We start from the raw sequence: 17502 nt of genomic DNA, 5'->3' as shown, positions 1-17502 counted from the left end.
AAAAGTTTACTAAACTTGTAGCAGTCATGGGAACAAATTTAGGAGACGCAGTCGGGCCAAGTTATCCGTAACACCAACTCGCCGCCTGCGATACGGTCGCCGAACAACTCGTGAAAGTGGGAAGAGTTTTTTTTTCCCCACGGAGACTTCACCTACTGTAGCATAGCTAAAGCTAACGGCTAGCTTAGTTAGTGCCGCATATTTTCGCAACTTAATTGTTTAAAGCTTCGGGTTATGTTCCATGTAGATACCATTAATGGCAGAATAAATCCTCATTTGTTTTCTATAAACGCAACGGATTTGTTTTTGTACTTTACGTCCCGACGACTTGGGGCTGTGCTTTGAATTTCCCTCCTTCAGTGGGACACACAGGCGGCTTAGCGAGGGGCTCGTCCGGTGTAACGTTGGCTTTCTACCAAATCATTAGCAACCTTGTGCTAATTGTGGCTAAATTAGCTTAGGCCCAAGGGAATTAACGAGTGGCTTCTTCGCAGAGTTAGGAAACATCGTAGGAGGAAACATTTGCTTTGTCCGGGAGATTACCGGGTTTATTCTAACACCTAATTCAAGGAATAAATATGGATCCACACACGGGCAACTCTGCCTCAGCAGCTGGTCCCAAGAAGGACAAGAAATCAAAGAAGATCTATGAGGATGGAGATGGGAAAAAGAAATTTGTGAGTACCCCACAGGTTCAACTTGTTGCACCTTTTTATGGTATTTTTTGGGGGTTACAAAAATGTTGCCCCTAACTTCACAGATGGTCTTATTTTCTTCCTCCCAATGTTTCAAGTGAAGCTACAAAAGCAAGAAGCTGCCACACCATACCTGTAATTACTTTTACCCCCTCAGGCTGTGTACCAGCTGTCGTTCTAGCATGGCAGCATGTCATGGCTAGGATGCATGATTTAGGTCAAAGTAAGTGACAACACACGAGGAAGTAGCTTTGAAGACTTGTAACGGGACTGTGCAAGATTGCAGGTTTTGTTAATTTGAAAAAGTATTAAAACATCCATTTGCCCAATTGATGTGGTACTGGTATTATATCTATCTATCTATCTATCTATCTATCTATCTATCTATCTATCTATCTATCTATCTATCTATCTATCTATCTATCTATCTATCTATCTATATATACACACTCCATTTATTATTGTATACATATAGTACAGCATGTCTCATAAACACTATAAAATAAGTGACCTAACTTTCAATGGTAAGGTGTGGCATTGGCACGTTGTATTTTCTCAAGGTGACTTAATTGTGATGACATCATGTGGTCTCAGGCTACCTGGCTGTGTCAGCGTGTGTGATTCAGTCTGGTGTCTTGATGGGAGCAGAGCAGTACTTGTGCCTGTCATCAGCCAGCGCACACTGTTGTGTAACATAACCCCTCGGCCACGTCTAGCAACAGGGGAAAACTGATATTGCACCCTCTGACAAACAGGTAACCATAGAGGATGCACAGAAGGCACATCTGGTCGCTGAGTAAACAATTACTACACATACATACACACACACACACACACACTTTATTTCAGAGACAGAAATAGATGAAAATAGAGAATTTGATGACTGGCATTTTATTTCAGTACACATGTTTGGGTAGGGCTTAGACAGAAACCCTTTGTGCAATGTGTCCTGAGATAATGTACATGAGTATTTTTTGATCGTGATTCTGCCCGATAGTGTAATCTAATTCGTACAATACAGCTCTTTCACTTATTTGATTTCAGTGGGGTTAGTCTGCTTTGTCCTTGACTTAAGTCCACGACTCACTCTGACATTTCAACCCATTCTGGCCTATTTGCATACAACACGGCAGTCAGAGTTCAGACAAAGGTGAAGCAGTGTAGAGTTATGCACGCTGTGTACTTGATCCACACATGTCTGTGGGTTTAAGGGATTTATGACTTCATCACTCTCTGCTTTCGCTGCTTCACATACCGGTGATAATAACATGATAAGATCTGTACCACTGGGTGACGTGTGTATTGTCTCCAGGCCAGCTATTTGGTATATCAACCCCCAAAATCGCCCTCGTGTGAGTGTCTCGTCACTGTGCCGTCTGCGACTGAATGAAGCAGTGTTGGTGCGTTATCCAGTTTTAGTCATCATCTCTTTCTCTAGACACGGTCACACAGATGACTCTCAAACGGGACTGCTGATTTTATTTCATTTAAATACATGCGTCATTGTAATAATGTCACCAACATCAACTACTGGTAGATTTGGCATTTTGACAAATTCTATGGCTATTTGCAGCATGACACATTCTTGTACTTTTGTTTTAAATCACCAAAATAAGTATCTTAATGTTCTGCCCAATCACCATTCAGTGTATTAATAACTCTAAAATCACCTTCTGTAATGTTTACTTCAGCTCAACTCCACAAAAACATGTAAACTGTGTTGGTGGAATGTGTCCCTGCTGTATATTAGCATGTTTGTGTCTCAGTTCAAACACTGGGTGTTTATTTTTTCACACATGTAACCTTCACAGGAATGCTGAACAGGAGTTGCTCTTCTGACAGATACCTCTGTAGCTGAGCATGATCCATGTATTTAGTTTAAAAGCAGGTCATTTTGGCCGTGTCTTCCTCCCTGAAGCGCTATCTGTGTTCTTCAGGCCCAAAGACGAAGGATCAGTATCCGTAGATGCTGTTGACATGAACAGGCCGGCTCAACCAAGCAGGCAGGCGCGGTGTGGATTAGCCAGGGATCACTGCCTCGGGCAGTGGTTTAGGAAATACGGTCACTCGTAGATCACAGGTTCTCTCTCTGGGACAGAGAGTTTGTCAGGTTATCAGTTTTATCGGTGAAAGGTTGGCCGAAAAGTAGATATTCTTCTGGCCGTGGTCAGGGAAATGAGTCAACAAGGAGACCAATAACCAATATCTTGATCATGTTCTTCTGGAAAATTATAATTATCTTCATGATTTGCAAGTTTTGAATCTATGTCACACAAGTGTTTAAGCAGCACATGTTAAATATTCACAGAGTTGGGAAATATGCTGGCTTCCTCATGCATGCAACCTCAACCTACCGGTTCGATAACTTCTTTTGTGTTAACAAATTAAAGTGGAGGTGATTTGCTCTTACTCCTCTATGACAGTAATGATGATATTGTGGATTAAAAATAATAAAACTCATGGAAATAAAACATTTAGATGTATAAATGAATGGATTGTAGCACACTACATTGAAATCAGATTTGTAGGTACAGAATTTCACAGAGTTAGTGTCTTGATTGAGAACATATCATAATATATTATCGTCTTGATTATTGGTCCCACCCTTCAACTGACGTAATCTATACATGTTTCAGCCCTGAAGGAGAACCAGAATATATTTAAACATTGTCAGGCACGACAAGAGCAACAAAAAGCACGCAATTTGTCTGACTTGTATGTAGTGTTGTATTTCGGGGTGCTGCCCAAGATGTCGCCATTGGGCACAGGTTTAAGCGTTGAATGCAGGTTTACATATTAGTGTATGTCGTGATTAACAACAAAGGTAAGTGCACCTTCCTTCAGCCATGAAATCTTGTGCCTGCATGTGTGTCTGTGCAGCCGTGCGCTACTTCCTGGGGGAAGCACCTCAGCAAATGCTTGATATAAAGTAAGGCCATGAATTAAGCCAGTCGGGTCACAGCTCTTTACTTACAGAGTCTGACTCAAGTAAGAGTCAAGTAAAATGTGCTTTGTTGCACAGTGGGCCTCTTTCTTTTTAGGTATGTCTGTTCTAGTCCCCCAACACACACAGACACACACCTAGGCACACACAGACATACAGCTTCCTGTCCTCTACATCTTAGGGGAAGAAGAGCATGCTGTGAGCTGAAGAATAATAGGAGGACTGGGTGCCAGCGTGAAACTGGAGTGGTTAATGGACTGCTTGTGGCAGAGGCCTCTTGGCTCAGAGTGAACGGGAATATTTTAGTGAGCCTGGCTGTGCAAGGGAATGCAAGTGAGCCACCAGAGAGCAGGGGACTGGGGGAGTCGTAGAGCAGAAGAGTGTGTGACAGAAAGCAAAAGTGAGTGGGAAAGAAGCTAGAAACAGAAATGTAGAGAAGGAGACCAAGGAAGGTAGAAAATGTGCGAGAGTGGGGGTGCAGTCAACGATAATAACAAGTTACAGGAGGTGTGATGGGAATGGAAAGCTTACATTACTGAGTTGATTCTAAAAAAACACAGGTCAAAGTTAAATTCTCTGCGGTTGAAACGTTCATGGATGTTGCTCATGTGGTCACACCCCGAGTCAGTGATTGAATCACAGGTATTTATTGGTTGCCAAAGATAAAATTCCTGGTGTGTTGCATCATAATTCATGAGACGTGGCTAGAGGTGCAACATGAATACACCAGGAACAGGTCCTCCGTTGTTATTCATTGTGGTCCTATACATTGTTAACTTCATGAGACGTATGGTGGATTAACAGACCTTATTCTTTGATACTTGGGAATTGATTTCTTGTCATCATTTTTAAGATTCATAGCTCACGGCTGTTGTCATTCCCTCTCAAACTAGACTATAATCCTGTCCAGACATCAGTGACACTCTTTGTAATAATCAGACATGGATGAGAATCCTATTTAACATGGTGGTCTTTGTTAATTCAGTCCGTACTGTACTTCACAGATCAGTTTGGTTTGCTCTGAAGCCTGTTCTTACTGGATGTAAGGGCTGCGTTGTATAACATGCACACGAAGGAATGCAGTGTCACTATACCACTGACATACCGTACTTTTCGGACTATAAGCCGTTACTTTTTACCCCACGCGTTGTACGGCCAATGGGGAAATGCCAACCGCGATTAGCATTAGCGAATATAATATATCTTCGTACATCTTTTCATGCAGACATACTTACAGACTAAGGTCTCTCAAGGCTACCAAACGGAAGAAGTGAAACGAGGCAGCGTGTCTTCTCATTAGAATCTAAAAGCAACGTAGCCGTAAATGCTACTCAGAGCTACGAGCTACGTGGACACGCTGCTTCGTTTTACTTCTTCCGTATGGTAGCCTTGAGAGACCTTAGTCTGTAATGTAAGTGTGTCTGTATTATGGATTTTACGGATTCTGTACCCACGTGGGGTGGGGTTCTGTTTAGCTTTTATTTTAATCAAATCAAAGAGGCTACAGATCTGAGTAGAACACCACTAAGCACCTGCCAAAAGGTTGTCCAAACACCACCTGAACAAACAACGAATGGCTGAGATAAAGCAGATGATGAAAACACACATATTACTGGCATGCTGTGGGGGGGGGGGTACAGTTAGGACAATGTTTAGAAAAGTGTAGCATTCAGCGTGTTGTTGAAAGCATTTGTCACGGAGAAAAGTACCGGAAATAGTCCAGACATATTAAAATAAAAGTCCGGTAAAAAAGTCCGCAACATCATCCTACCAGCCATTGTAAACACAATTATACATGAACTAAGATCATATCTGGAAGATGTCTAGAAGATTTGCCATCTTTGTGGCCAACAATTGACGAACTATGATCGCTGTATGGCGCTCTGTCCGCCGTCTCACCACGGAGCATATGGCGGATGAATAGCAAAGTGACACTGACGAAAGATTGACTGAAAGCACAAACGAAGCAATTCTGAGGCTGTTCAATTCCGACACTGAAGAAGATGACTTTAATGGTTTTAGTGCACAGGAGGACAAAGGCGACAGCGATCAATAGCGATCCTTTCCGGCTCGGATCAGAGGGATTACCGGTACCGTAAGCCACTTCCCGGCTTGGACCTGTGCGGAGCGCGTGGAGACGCCTCCTAGTTGACGTATTACTGTTTTTTCCAGTTTTTTTTTTTCCCAGTTCTACAAAACTTGTTCAAGAGTTTTTTTGTGTGCGTGTTTTTGAGTGAGAGAAATAAATCATCTTGGTTTGCAATATAACTCTGCTGTCCTGAGTCTGCATTTGGGTCCTTGAACACACCACATCATGAACCGGTAGGTACATGTCCGACTCGCTAAGACAGACTAAGGTCTCTCAAGGCTTTTAGATTCTAATGAGAAGACACGCTGCTTCGTTTTACTTCTTCCGTTTGGTAGCCTTGAGAGACCTTAGTCTGTAAGTATGTCTGCATGAAAAGATGTACGAATATATATTATATTCGCTAATGCTAATCGCGGTTAGCATTTCCCCATTGGCCGTAATGTTAAAATTAGCGTAGAAGCTAGTGACATGTTATGATGTTCAGAGAAGAAGACAACTTTAGTACTGTTAAAAGCATCTTGCTGTTCAACGGGGACACCTGCGGCTTATAGACCGGTGCGGCTTATCTATGCACGCTTTTTTTTTTTTTTTTTTTTGGAGATCTGCTGGTGCGGCCTATATACCCAGTGCGCTCTATAGCCCGAAAAGTATGGTACTTATTTGGAATCTCACCTTTCACCTGTTTTTTTTTGTTTTGTTTATAAGATTTCACATGTGACTTCTTGAGCCTTTGTCTTCTGATAATACATCAAGTCTGTGTAGCTTTGAGGTAGTCACAGATCCCTTTAATGATGGTGGTCGTAGCACGCTGCTTCAAGCAACAAAGTCGCCACACTTCCAGTGAGTAATCCCTCCACCACTACAAACACAAGCGGGGGATTTCCTAACAAGACTGACAGAATACCCACCTTGATGCACTTACTCTGACTGCTGAAGAGTCACATTAACGTTGCTGAGTGTTGTAATTCATTTTGATGGGGATTGTGAATCTTGTCCCTCATTTCTTACATTGATCTGACACTATGGAGCTAATGTGTTGTGGCAACTGTGAAAAATAGCTTTATTGAGACAAAGAGCCCCTCTATTTATATAGTACAATTCCATATTTCGTGATAGACTTTGTAGAAGACTGAATCCATATTGCCCACTCAGACGAACTAACGGACTGTTTAAGGAGCAGCCATGCAGTTACTCTTCTGTTTCATGTCACCATGACCAATCCTCAGGAGGCTCAGTTGGTGTTGCTGTCTACTGTCACTTAAATGGTGTTCTGCATGTTTTTTCTACGACTGCTGCCATCATTCTGTCACTTAATAAGCTGACTGATCAGAAATGTTGTTTTTAGGCTGCTGTGTGCAAAGTTAAGTCCTACAGAGGCAAAGCATGACATTGAATACACAGGAATGATGAATGCTTGTTGAAGAGAAGAGTTAGGTCAGTCGACTCGACAGCTAACGTATACTCTGTATGCAAACAGTCACAACTCTCTTGTCCTTTTCAGGGAGTTTTTGTTACTTTTGTGGTGTTTGTGCATAAAATCCTGTCCTGCAGTCTGTCTGCATAGTAGTGCATCATATTCTGCCATGCATGTGTTTAGTGTGATACAGAGACTGTTTATGCACAGCTTTCTGTTTCTCTGCATGCCATTCTTTGTACTACTACCCAGAAAAGAACTGCTTGTGTGTATGTGTTTCCTGCAGCGGTTGAATATTTACCAGTCGGGCTCAGATGTTTGTCTAAGGCCTTTTGTAAGGTATAAAGTCCGTTCAGTTAAAGGAGAGAAACTGGCTCGTCCAGACAGTGGTCTGTCATTTGTTTTGTTTACTCTCATATCTTTCACTTAAAATAAACTGCCACCGCTTTGCATTTCTGGCACCTCATGGCTGAGTTAGATAAATGTGGTCGTCGGTTCTTCAGTGGAGAGAGATGAAGATACGGAGCAACTTGTTCACTCTGTTCTCAGACTACTCTGACCTCCTGGGTGTTCACCTATCGTTCACATGCTCACTTTGTCAGCTGTTCAGTCTAAGTTCTGCTTCTTACTTGTTCTAGTTGCATAGGTGTACACACGTACACTCGCGTGCAGACATGTCAGCGCTTCCACCCTGTTATTGCTCAAATTCTGAGGGCTGTGACAGGAAGTTGCGCAAAAATAACAGTGTGCTTCCTTATTCGTCCCCATTGCTGCTTACCCTTATCTCCTTCCGTCTCACCTTTCCAGCCATTTTACCAGGCGGTACCAGTGGTCTACTACATATGTTTACACACACCCCGCTCCCAAATCTGTGGAGGTCTGGATGATGTTAAAACATGGAGCAGTTTTTATCATAGGAGCCTAATGGACCGGTGTGAAACATTCCACACTGGAGATGGATAACTCAGAGTAACTGTGTTGTCCTTAGTATGTCAGGACATAAGTTGTTCAAATATACATTTTTCTTTTTTTTTTTAGCACTGCAAATTAAATTAGGCTCACCTCTATTGTAATGGGGTCGTGGCATGGATCTCAGATGGAAGAGGTTGTAGTGTCGTGACCTCTGCCCTGAGTTGGACTTCCACTGATTATGTTGGTCAAGAAAATGTCAAGTTCATTATTATATAGCCATAGTATATTGTATTTAATATTTCCAGTAAGAAAGTGTCAGAGTAAGAGATGCTAGTTAGGTATATCTATGATTAGCATACCAGGATGCAACTGCTTGGCTCAAGGAATTTACTTTTGCTAAATAATAATAAAAAGTTATTACTCTCAAAGTGGTGAGAACAACAAATGTATCACAATGTGATAGATGACGGTAAGACATTCAGCTGCACTGAAACTTGTCTCCTTGTGTCTGGTGGTCTTTTAGTCATAAATGGATGAGCTCATACATGCTGTCATTTCGTCTTTCTCAGTCAGTGAGCTGATCGGGGTCGGGCAGTGTTGTGAAGGGAGTTTTCCAGTTTCTCTGCACTAGTCATCTCTATCATTAGCAGCAGAGCTGTGTACAGACAGACCTCTAGACCACGGGTGGGCAAACGTTTTGGCTCGGGGGCCACATTGAGTTTTAAAATTCGACAGACGGGCCGGGCCAGTAGCAGATGAGTGGAGTGTTTGTGTGAACTAATATAAATTACAAGTAAAAGCCATGACCTAAAAAGTAACTTGCATTTAATTTCAGTGGGAACAGTGCTGTTGGTCACCCTTTTTAACCAGTGCATCAATGTTTGGTGTCAGTTTGGTTGTGGCAATTCTCAGAACAGATCTGAGATGTTCATCAGTTAACTGGAATCTTACACGGTATTTTTTTTATTGCATAAATGCATATTTTATCATGCACTTACTTAATAAGCAGTCATTTTTGACAGTTTTTAGTGTAAAGGTTAATGACTGTGGTCTTTTTACCAGTTTGATTCTTTGAAGGGATCATACAAATATTTTACTGTCACATCTAACATTATCAGAGCTCTGCTTTGTAAAGTCTTTCCTTGTCTCTCCCCTGTGTCACGGTGTGGGTACATCTCACTGGCGTCAGGAAACGTATCAGAATACCCTTATTTTATTGGTTAAACTGCATCACGTGACGTGATTTTGTGTTTTTCCTGCACAGCTGAACAAAGTGCCATAAATGCTAGAAAGGAGCGTGAATAACTCCGCTGCATAAAGCAAAGGCCACTGAAAACGGGTCTGCGACGAACCACCAGTTGAGAATCACTGGTCTGCAGGATCGTGACGAGCGGTGAACAGCTGTTTGTGTGGCGTGTCTTCCGTCTCTTCCCGTTTCCTTCGCCTACATTCCCCTGGGTCCTAAACCCCTCCCTGTACAGCTTGTTATCACTGTCTTTGCACCAACGTACATTTATACCAAATACCACGCATATTACGGTAATCAGCGTTGCATATGTGTCGAACTCTGTCGGTGCATCTCCGGTCTGTCTTTGGTCATCCTACATCGCTCTGTTCTGTTCCTTAATGTAATGTTACTGGAGCGACGGAGCCTCTCCCAGTTATTAGCAGACTGTTGTGCTAGCAGGCTCGCTCGCGAGCTGTACCCAGCATGCAGTTCGGCAGTGAAATTTTATAAATGTACAATTATTTATTATAGTTTGGGCAATTTTGTACCAATATCTGACGGGCCGGATTAAAAGGCCCGACGGGCCGTAGTTTGCCCATGCCTGCTCTAGACTGATCCTCACAGATATGCATGCTCTTGACTGTGTTACCTAGGGTGTGTGTATGGGATGCTTTGTTAGGATTACAGTGTCAATCCTCCTCTGCCCGGTCGACCCCTGACAGATTACAGCAAATCTCAGACTCCTCTGGGTATCTCAGCACCGTGACTGTAAACAGCGTGAGCCTCTGTGCCTGGAGGACAGCAGTTTATTCTCATAGGAAGGGAGGAAGACGTTTAGACATTCAAGAAATGAAGCTGCTGGACACATATGCACAATCAGTGGTGTCTTGGCGAGGAGTGTATGAAACTTAAGTTTAACCTGAAATCTCTCATTACTCCTCATTATAATCACTATGTGAGCTGATGTACAGCAGAGGCTTTAGTGCCCGTATTCCAGGAACGAGTAGCTGGAGCTGTCTCAGACCACAGGCAGTAGCACTAATGTTAAACATGGATAAACCTCAGGTACAGCTGAGCAATACTTGAGGTTCTCTCTCAACAGAACTCCGCTGTTTACTCGTGTACATCTTTATAATCTACTGACAACAGCCAATGGTAAATGCCCAAAGCTATACTAACTAACGCTAGTCTGAATATCTTTGCTGGAAATTCAGAAATGTAAAAGTGAATAACATTTGTTTATTAATGTGCTTATTCATATCCAAGAATATACTGTACAGATGAAGCAACATATTTGTGTTAAAAATAGAATAGAAACTTACATGTCATAGAAGCTAATGGGATGTAGGTATATAGTTATTACCTCCCTTTTTGACCTAGGTTGTATGTGTTCACTTCACATCCGCGGTATCTAATAATAATTTACAGTATCCTCACTCATCTTAATCAGCTCACAAGCCTGTGATTTATTGTGTTCGGCCTCTGCCTGAGTTCCTATTGTGGCGGTACACACCAAAGGGACACACAAAAACACAAAGCAGTTCTAATTACTTGCAGTGTCCGCCTTTCTTGAGTCTTAAGTATGTAATGAGCTCGTCATTGTTGGGCCTCTAAGCAACCATAGGAACAAACCCTGTCTCTGTTGATTCAGAAGGCTGCAGTCATCCGTAGGAGCAGTCAATGATGCAAGCACATCAGCCGAGTCTCTGTACTCAGTCCCGCATACAGTAGACAGAGTATGTGAGGGTACGAGGGAGGTAGTGTGTGTGTGTGTGTGTGTGTGTGTGTGTGGAAGACACTTGCCAGTTCCTGTGGTAATCGGGAGGTGAAGTTCTGAGATTTGTATGCAGTATGGAAACTTGTTTGAGGGAAGCTACTGCGAAGTGCTCTGATGGATGCTCCGCTCTGCCTGTGAGCAGACGATGTACGTAGGTGGAGGAGCTACAGTGTGTTGCGTCGCCGCCTCATCACCTCTAAAACTCCAGGCCTCAAGATACAGACGCTATTTAAATTACTCCGAAGGCCGTAGTGTTGCACGGTATACCGATACTGGGAAAGTAACGCAATTCCCTACAGTTAATAACGGTACAGTACAATATAATGTTACTGGTGCCGATACTTTAAGATGACACTTTGATTTGACCTGTTTGGATGTTAAAATATATGAACATGGTACAATAATTCACTCGTCAAAATATGTTCCGTTTATTTTTAAATGAATGTGAAAACGTGAAAGATTTTATGATTCATAATTGAATTGTGTGCTAATAGCGTAGCTGATTCAGATCTGCCTTTTAAATACCTCTTCATTTGTAAAATCCTCCCTTTCTCCAAATTATAGGTTCAGCCTGTTTAATCTGCCTCCTGCACTTATTTCCTACACACTGCTGTGTGCGCTTGTTGGTGCGTCACGTTTTCTCTTTCTTGTTGTTGGGTTTGTTTTGCTGTCTCCTTGGTTTTGTTCTCTGCCTCTCTCCCATTAAGTGTCCACGGCATGAGAGAGTACGTGTGTGACGGTGAGTGTGAAATGGTAACGTTGTAAATGTGAAGGTAGCAGTGCAGTGTGTACACTTTAATTTTCAGGGAATAAGTGCTACAACTAACCACCCCTGCATGCAAGGCACTAATCCTGTTAATGATTGCTCAACAAGGGTCAGCTATCGGTCAGAGAAAAGAAAATGATCATCCCTACTTGGTAGGTTGTACTTATATTAACCGAATATTTCATTGCATTACTCTGTACATTTTCAAGTGAGACTCGTGTTAAATTTCCGTATGGTTGCCTCCTCCCTGAAAGCACTAAAATGAATTGCTTTACAGCTCTTTATTGATGGGTGAATTTATTCATTTTTAAGTTATTATTAATTACTGATTTTATTAACACATCACTTGAACAGGACCATTTAACCATTTTCCAGATTCCTGAAGTCCTTTTCATCAGGCACAATAAAAATACATTTAATTGCACCATGGATATTGCATGTTGTATAGCACCGGTGGAAAATGGTGTAGTGTATAGAGTACTGCTGTCAAAGTATCAGAGAATTAGTCTGTGGAACCACTTCAGTCAGCTGTTTTTGGACTGATGTATATTAAATAAATGTTATTCATTTGTCACTTTGTGAAATGTGAATATTATTTGAGAGGGATGCATAAAGAGGGACATGGACACAGTGGCCTCCCTTGTTTTAAGGGGGGGGGAAGACCCAGGACGAGGAGCAGTCATGCAGCAAACATACCCCACTTGCACTGACATACACTCACACTGTCTCTCACACAAAGCCAGTCGGTGCACCTTGAGTCACTCGGTCAGTGAGGTGTGCGGTAGGAGGATTAAAAAGTGCCGTACGGAAAAGATTGGATGTGAAAGAATTGGATGATGTCAAATTCAGTCTGCTCCTCACGGCCTCGGTGAAAATATTGCGTTGGCTGTTTTGGGGACTCTTCATCTTTTCTGTTTTCATTGTTCTCTTTGCTTTGAAGTGTTTTACCTAAGACACCTGTTAACCAAACACTTGTGTGTGCGCAATACTTCAGGGTTGTTGGTAATTTCCTGCTGAGTCGTTACTCATAAGAAACCACTCAGCCTCGTCTGGGTGTGTCTGTGCTGCTTCCCCCTCTACGATGTCATACACTACACTCTGTGTGTAGCCGTGGCAACACTGTAAGCAATATAATGATGCACACACTGCTCTGTGACTCATCCACTCTTAGTATTCAGAGGGTTTCATACAATCAAGATGTTACACCCATTTTTCCTCAAAACGTTAACAGGAGGTATCATTTGCATTACCCACTGCCACACTCCATACAGTCAGGGCCTCACCCGTCACCCTCATACCCCTAACCCTCACCTGTCACCGTCATAACCCTCACACGTCACCCTCATACCCCTAACCCTCACCTGGCACCGTCATAACCCTCACCTGTCACCCTCATACCCCTAACCCGAACACAAACAGAAATATACACGTGATTTCTTTTTTTCGTATGGGTCAATGGATGTTTGTGTGTGAAGCTACATTGTTTGACCAAATTAAGACCAAGTGAAACTGCAGGCCAGGTGGGACAGACACAATCAAAACCATTACAACGTGGGACACTAATAGGCAAGGCTTGACACAAATTCTTGCCTCGAGATCAGTGATAAGTGACTCAGACTGACAAAAAAAAAAAGTAAATCCAGCTTAACTTTGACTTAAGACTTCCTATCCATTCATTTGAACACAGTTGATTACGAAGGCCTTTTCTCAGTGCTTCACTACTTTCAGGATAACGTACCAGCCAGTTGCTATAATCCTACTTTGATAAGAAAATGTGAATGCTCCCACTCTACTGGTGCCTCACAGACTTTAATTGGTCAGCATCACGACCATTTTTAGACATACAACTATCTGTGGACACATCGTTAGTATCTCTGTAGATAATATAGGATATAAGGTTGACATAATACAATGACGGGATGTTATTCCCTTAATTAGCAAATCTAGCCCTAAGACAAATACGTCACATCCTTCTCAAATTTCTGTCAAAAAAAAAATCCTATTTTTCCCTATTGTGCAGCCTAACCATTAACCGAGTGTGCATCAATCAAACGATCATGTGACAGAACTATCGCTGCTGCACTCATTTGCCTGTAAAAGTGGCCACTCTGCTTTCTGCCAGTCGGCATTTACCTAGTCTTCAATCTTGCTCTAATTTACATCAATCTATCTCTCACCACTCTCAGGTCCTGTGGTGAATACATATTCACAGACAGCTGATGGTACGCACTCAGAGAAATGTGTGACCATCTCATTATATCGCTTTCACAAGCTATCTGCATCAGCTCTCTGGTCCTAGACAGACGGAGCCCATTCCTTATTTTGGGGAACTTAACCGCAACTTTCTGTTTACTCAAATTAGGTAATTGTTTAGACTTCTAATGACTATTTTCCTGGGGGAAACCCTAGTATTATTTGACGAGATGTAACCACCTAAAAGTTACTGAACCTGGTGAGGTGTTGGTGGATTGATGTTCACACAAACTGTAGTAGAGCCTCTCACATGCACCACTTCATCTAATCCAATCATTGTGGCTGATTTAGATGAATCTGCTCATTCAGCTGGCAGCTCAATTGCATAATTTGTAATTGAGGAGTTTAGCATTTCGTCAAAATCAGTGAAAAACCTTTTGAGCCCAAGTGGAGGGCATTGTCTTTATATATGAATCTATTAATTATGTTGATTACTAAATGATCGAATCATGTGGTCTATAGGATGTCACAAAATTATGTAAATTTGTCTGATAGCATTACTATTTTTTATGTCTCTGGATATCCAGATAATATCATGTTACAGTAGATATATTGTTGTAGTGCATTTTATGAAAACAGTTGTTGATGGTAATGACTCCAAGCTGATTGTAATTAAACTTAAACACTAACCTTTTTTTCAGAGTTTATTTGAATGCAATGCGTAACAATGAACAGTTCATTGCACATAACAACAATTTGATGATTGATACATTATTTTGCAGGCGTTGACTTATTGTGATATGCTGTGTATCTGGAAAAAATGTGGGTTCCCTTCAGACAGACAGTCGGTCCTGTCGTTAGACTTGTACATGAAACATAATTTGTCAACTGTACTTGTGGGTTGAAAAGCGGAACTTTACACTTACAGTTATTTGAATTCACAAATGTTTTTTGTCTCTTCCTCCCCGTCTATCTCTAATGCTGTCTTCCTGACACATCATACTCAGTTTCCTGTGCGATTACCCACAATCCAGTGTGCCTACTGTCGGCTGTGTATTTCCGCTCTGTGGGCTGAATAGCACCACAGCATTTGAGTTTTTCTGCCCTGTCTGTGTGCATGGGTTAAGGAGCTTGTATTTAACGGCAGCTGTGTAAGCGGAAACATCCTTCTCTTGACTGCTCTCCCCATAATCTCAGCCTCATTTGTCTCTCTGTTTTTCTTTCTTTCTCCTCTTTACCTTTTCTCCTGCCACAAAAAGAAAGCCAATTAACTTGTCCATCTGTTGTAAGGACAGCCCACCTTGTTGTAGGTGTACAGAAGCCCCAGGAAGTCTTAATAACTACTGATGTTACAAAATCGACGTAACAAAAAGATACTCCATACCCTTTTTTAATAGGTGTTTGGCCATTGAAGCTTCAGTTTTGCAAGGCCAACTATTGACATTGTAGATCTGGAGACAATAAAACAACTAGAGTTGTCACAATATCAGATGTTCACTATTATAGTGGCCTAAATGTAACCTCATTGGAACAAAAGCCAGCAAGCAGCTGATCTCACGGCAGCCTCTACTCATTTGATCCTAGCTATTGAGACGTGAAGGCTGTCTTCAATATGTAAGGCATTGTGCAGGTGTTGTGGTGTTGTGTATCATGCATTTCATTTGAAAGCATTAGGTGAAATATTCTGAAGTGCAAAAGTCTTTACTTTGTCCTGTCGGACTTAGTAATGACGTACGTGTCTTAGATAATGTTTGGCCTTTTTCTTCATGCGATCCTTTACCATTAGAAAGTAAATTCTAATACTAACAAAATACCTTTTGATGTTGCAGTATGTGCTCTCTCTGTGTGTGTGAAGGTTTTTTAGGACAGTTTCTTTGTCTCTGCTGTGTTTCCTAGTGGGACATTATTGAGTGTAGCCTGACACCTAGCAGGCAAGACATGCATTCACATCAGCGCAGTCAACAAGAGACAAAGCAAACGTATCACAATGTACTGCTATAGATGTATAATGTGATGTCCCACTGTTCATTTATTTTTTCAGTATTTCACTTGAACAGTGAATCCCACTATTGGAGCCAATGAGCAACATCTGGAGGTCAGAGATGAATGGAGAGACAGGTTTCACTAGAATTACAGATAACAGAAAGGCAAGGTACAAAGGATGTCCTGTGGACAGCAGTTATATTGATAAGTATATGGTGTTGTTACATTTGCTAATATTTTGAAATTTAGACTCCTGAATATCCTGAGACTTGTGAATTGTGTGAGTGTAGATTTTGTCTACAAGCTGAGCCAAAAATAAAGAGGCTAATGCACCTCTCTGCATAGGCTTTAGCTGACAGGAGAAGAGAAACATCTGTCCACAGCTGGATTAGTTCTGATTATTCCATTAAGAGACATTTGGATGTTGTTGCTCTGCAAGGACATTTGGTGCGGGACAGGTTTGAAAGTGGCGCTGCCAGCAATGGGTTTCCTAATGGGGACATTTACGGACATAGCCTGACACCTAGTGGCCAAGACATGCCAGTGTATTTCATATTTAATGGGGCCTCTTTCCCCTCTTTAAACATGTACCGACGTCTCTCTGCCTTTGACTGTTTGACTGCTGATCTCCGAGGTCTCTCATGTAATTACTACCTACCAGGTGTCTTGATTATTTCACACTCTAATTTACATGTGTTAGTTCTCTGTGTTAGAGATGTGTATCAGTGACGAATGCTTTGAATTCTAACGGTAATTTACTGACAGTGTTTCCCTCCGCCCTGCTGCGAATCACTCATGAATTTCCTGGATCTGTTTCCTGTCATGAATGATTTCTGTCTAATTGGTTCTTTTTCTTTCTCTCCCTCGATCTTCCTCCCCCTTCTGTTTGGTTTTTCCTTCCCTTCCGTTCCGTTTCGCTCCCTTTCACCCGTTCATCCTTTACAGAAACTCAAACGTCTGATTCCCGATGAGGTAGGTTTGTAAATGCTTTCAACCGTCTCCTGTGTGCTTCACTTGTCCATCTGTCACTGTGAACATACAACAACTCACCATTATGCATTTAATGTCATGTCACACAAACCTAATCCACCATAACACAAATGTTAAGTATCGCTGTGCTGTGCTCACGTTGGATGTGCATGCTGTGAAGAAGATGCTCACTGAATTGCATATATCCAGAAGTTGATGTCCTGAAGTGTTTTTCATTTTGCAGTAAAACACACATTTTGTCTGTTAAAGGAAGTCCCATATTGTTTGTTAAAGTTGAGTGTTGTGTTCTGCGCCGGCCAGTGTTGACTGCATGTCATCATAAGTTTGTGTGTCAACGTTTGTTGGCAAAAGCCTTTGACGACTCTAATCCCTAATCACTGTCACACTGTTTAAACATGATATCCCAAAACTAAGGGAGAAATACCCCCTTTGGTATTTTATTACTGTTAAATGATTTAACATTGGTGATGACTGTGATTGTTGCCTTGTTTTTGTGGCCTTACAGTAATGC

General features: G+C 41.8%; 1 protein-coding gene across 1 annotated transcript in view; it reads left to right on the top strand.

Annotated features, from left to right (window-relative positions):
* Window positions 1-17502, top strand: part of diaph1 (diaphanous related formin 1) — an 80301-nt gene continuing 62799 nt past the window's right edge. Inside the window, exons 1-2 of the mRNA XM_079269187.1 lie at window positions 1-677; window positions 16947-16973. Of these exons, the coding sequence (XP_079125313.1) occupies window positions 579-677; window positions 16947-16973 (126 nt within the window). The 5' untranslated portion in view covers window positions 1-578. The remainder of the gene's footprint in view (window positions 678-16946; window positions 16974-17502) is intronic.

This window comes from Melanostigma gelatinosum, assembly GCF_949748355.1.
Source record: "Melanostigma gelatinosum genome assembly, chromosome: 5".
In the NCBI taxonomy this organism is placed as follows: Eukaryota; Metazoa; Chordata; class Actinopteri; order Perciformes; family Zoarcidae; genus Melanostigma; species Melanostigma gelatinosum.
Note: the sequence above shows the minus strand (reverse complement) of the source record. Positions and strands in the feature narration are given on the sequence as shown.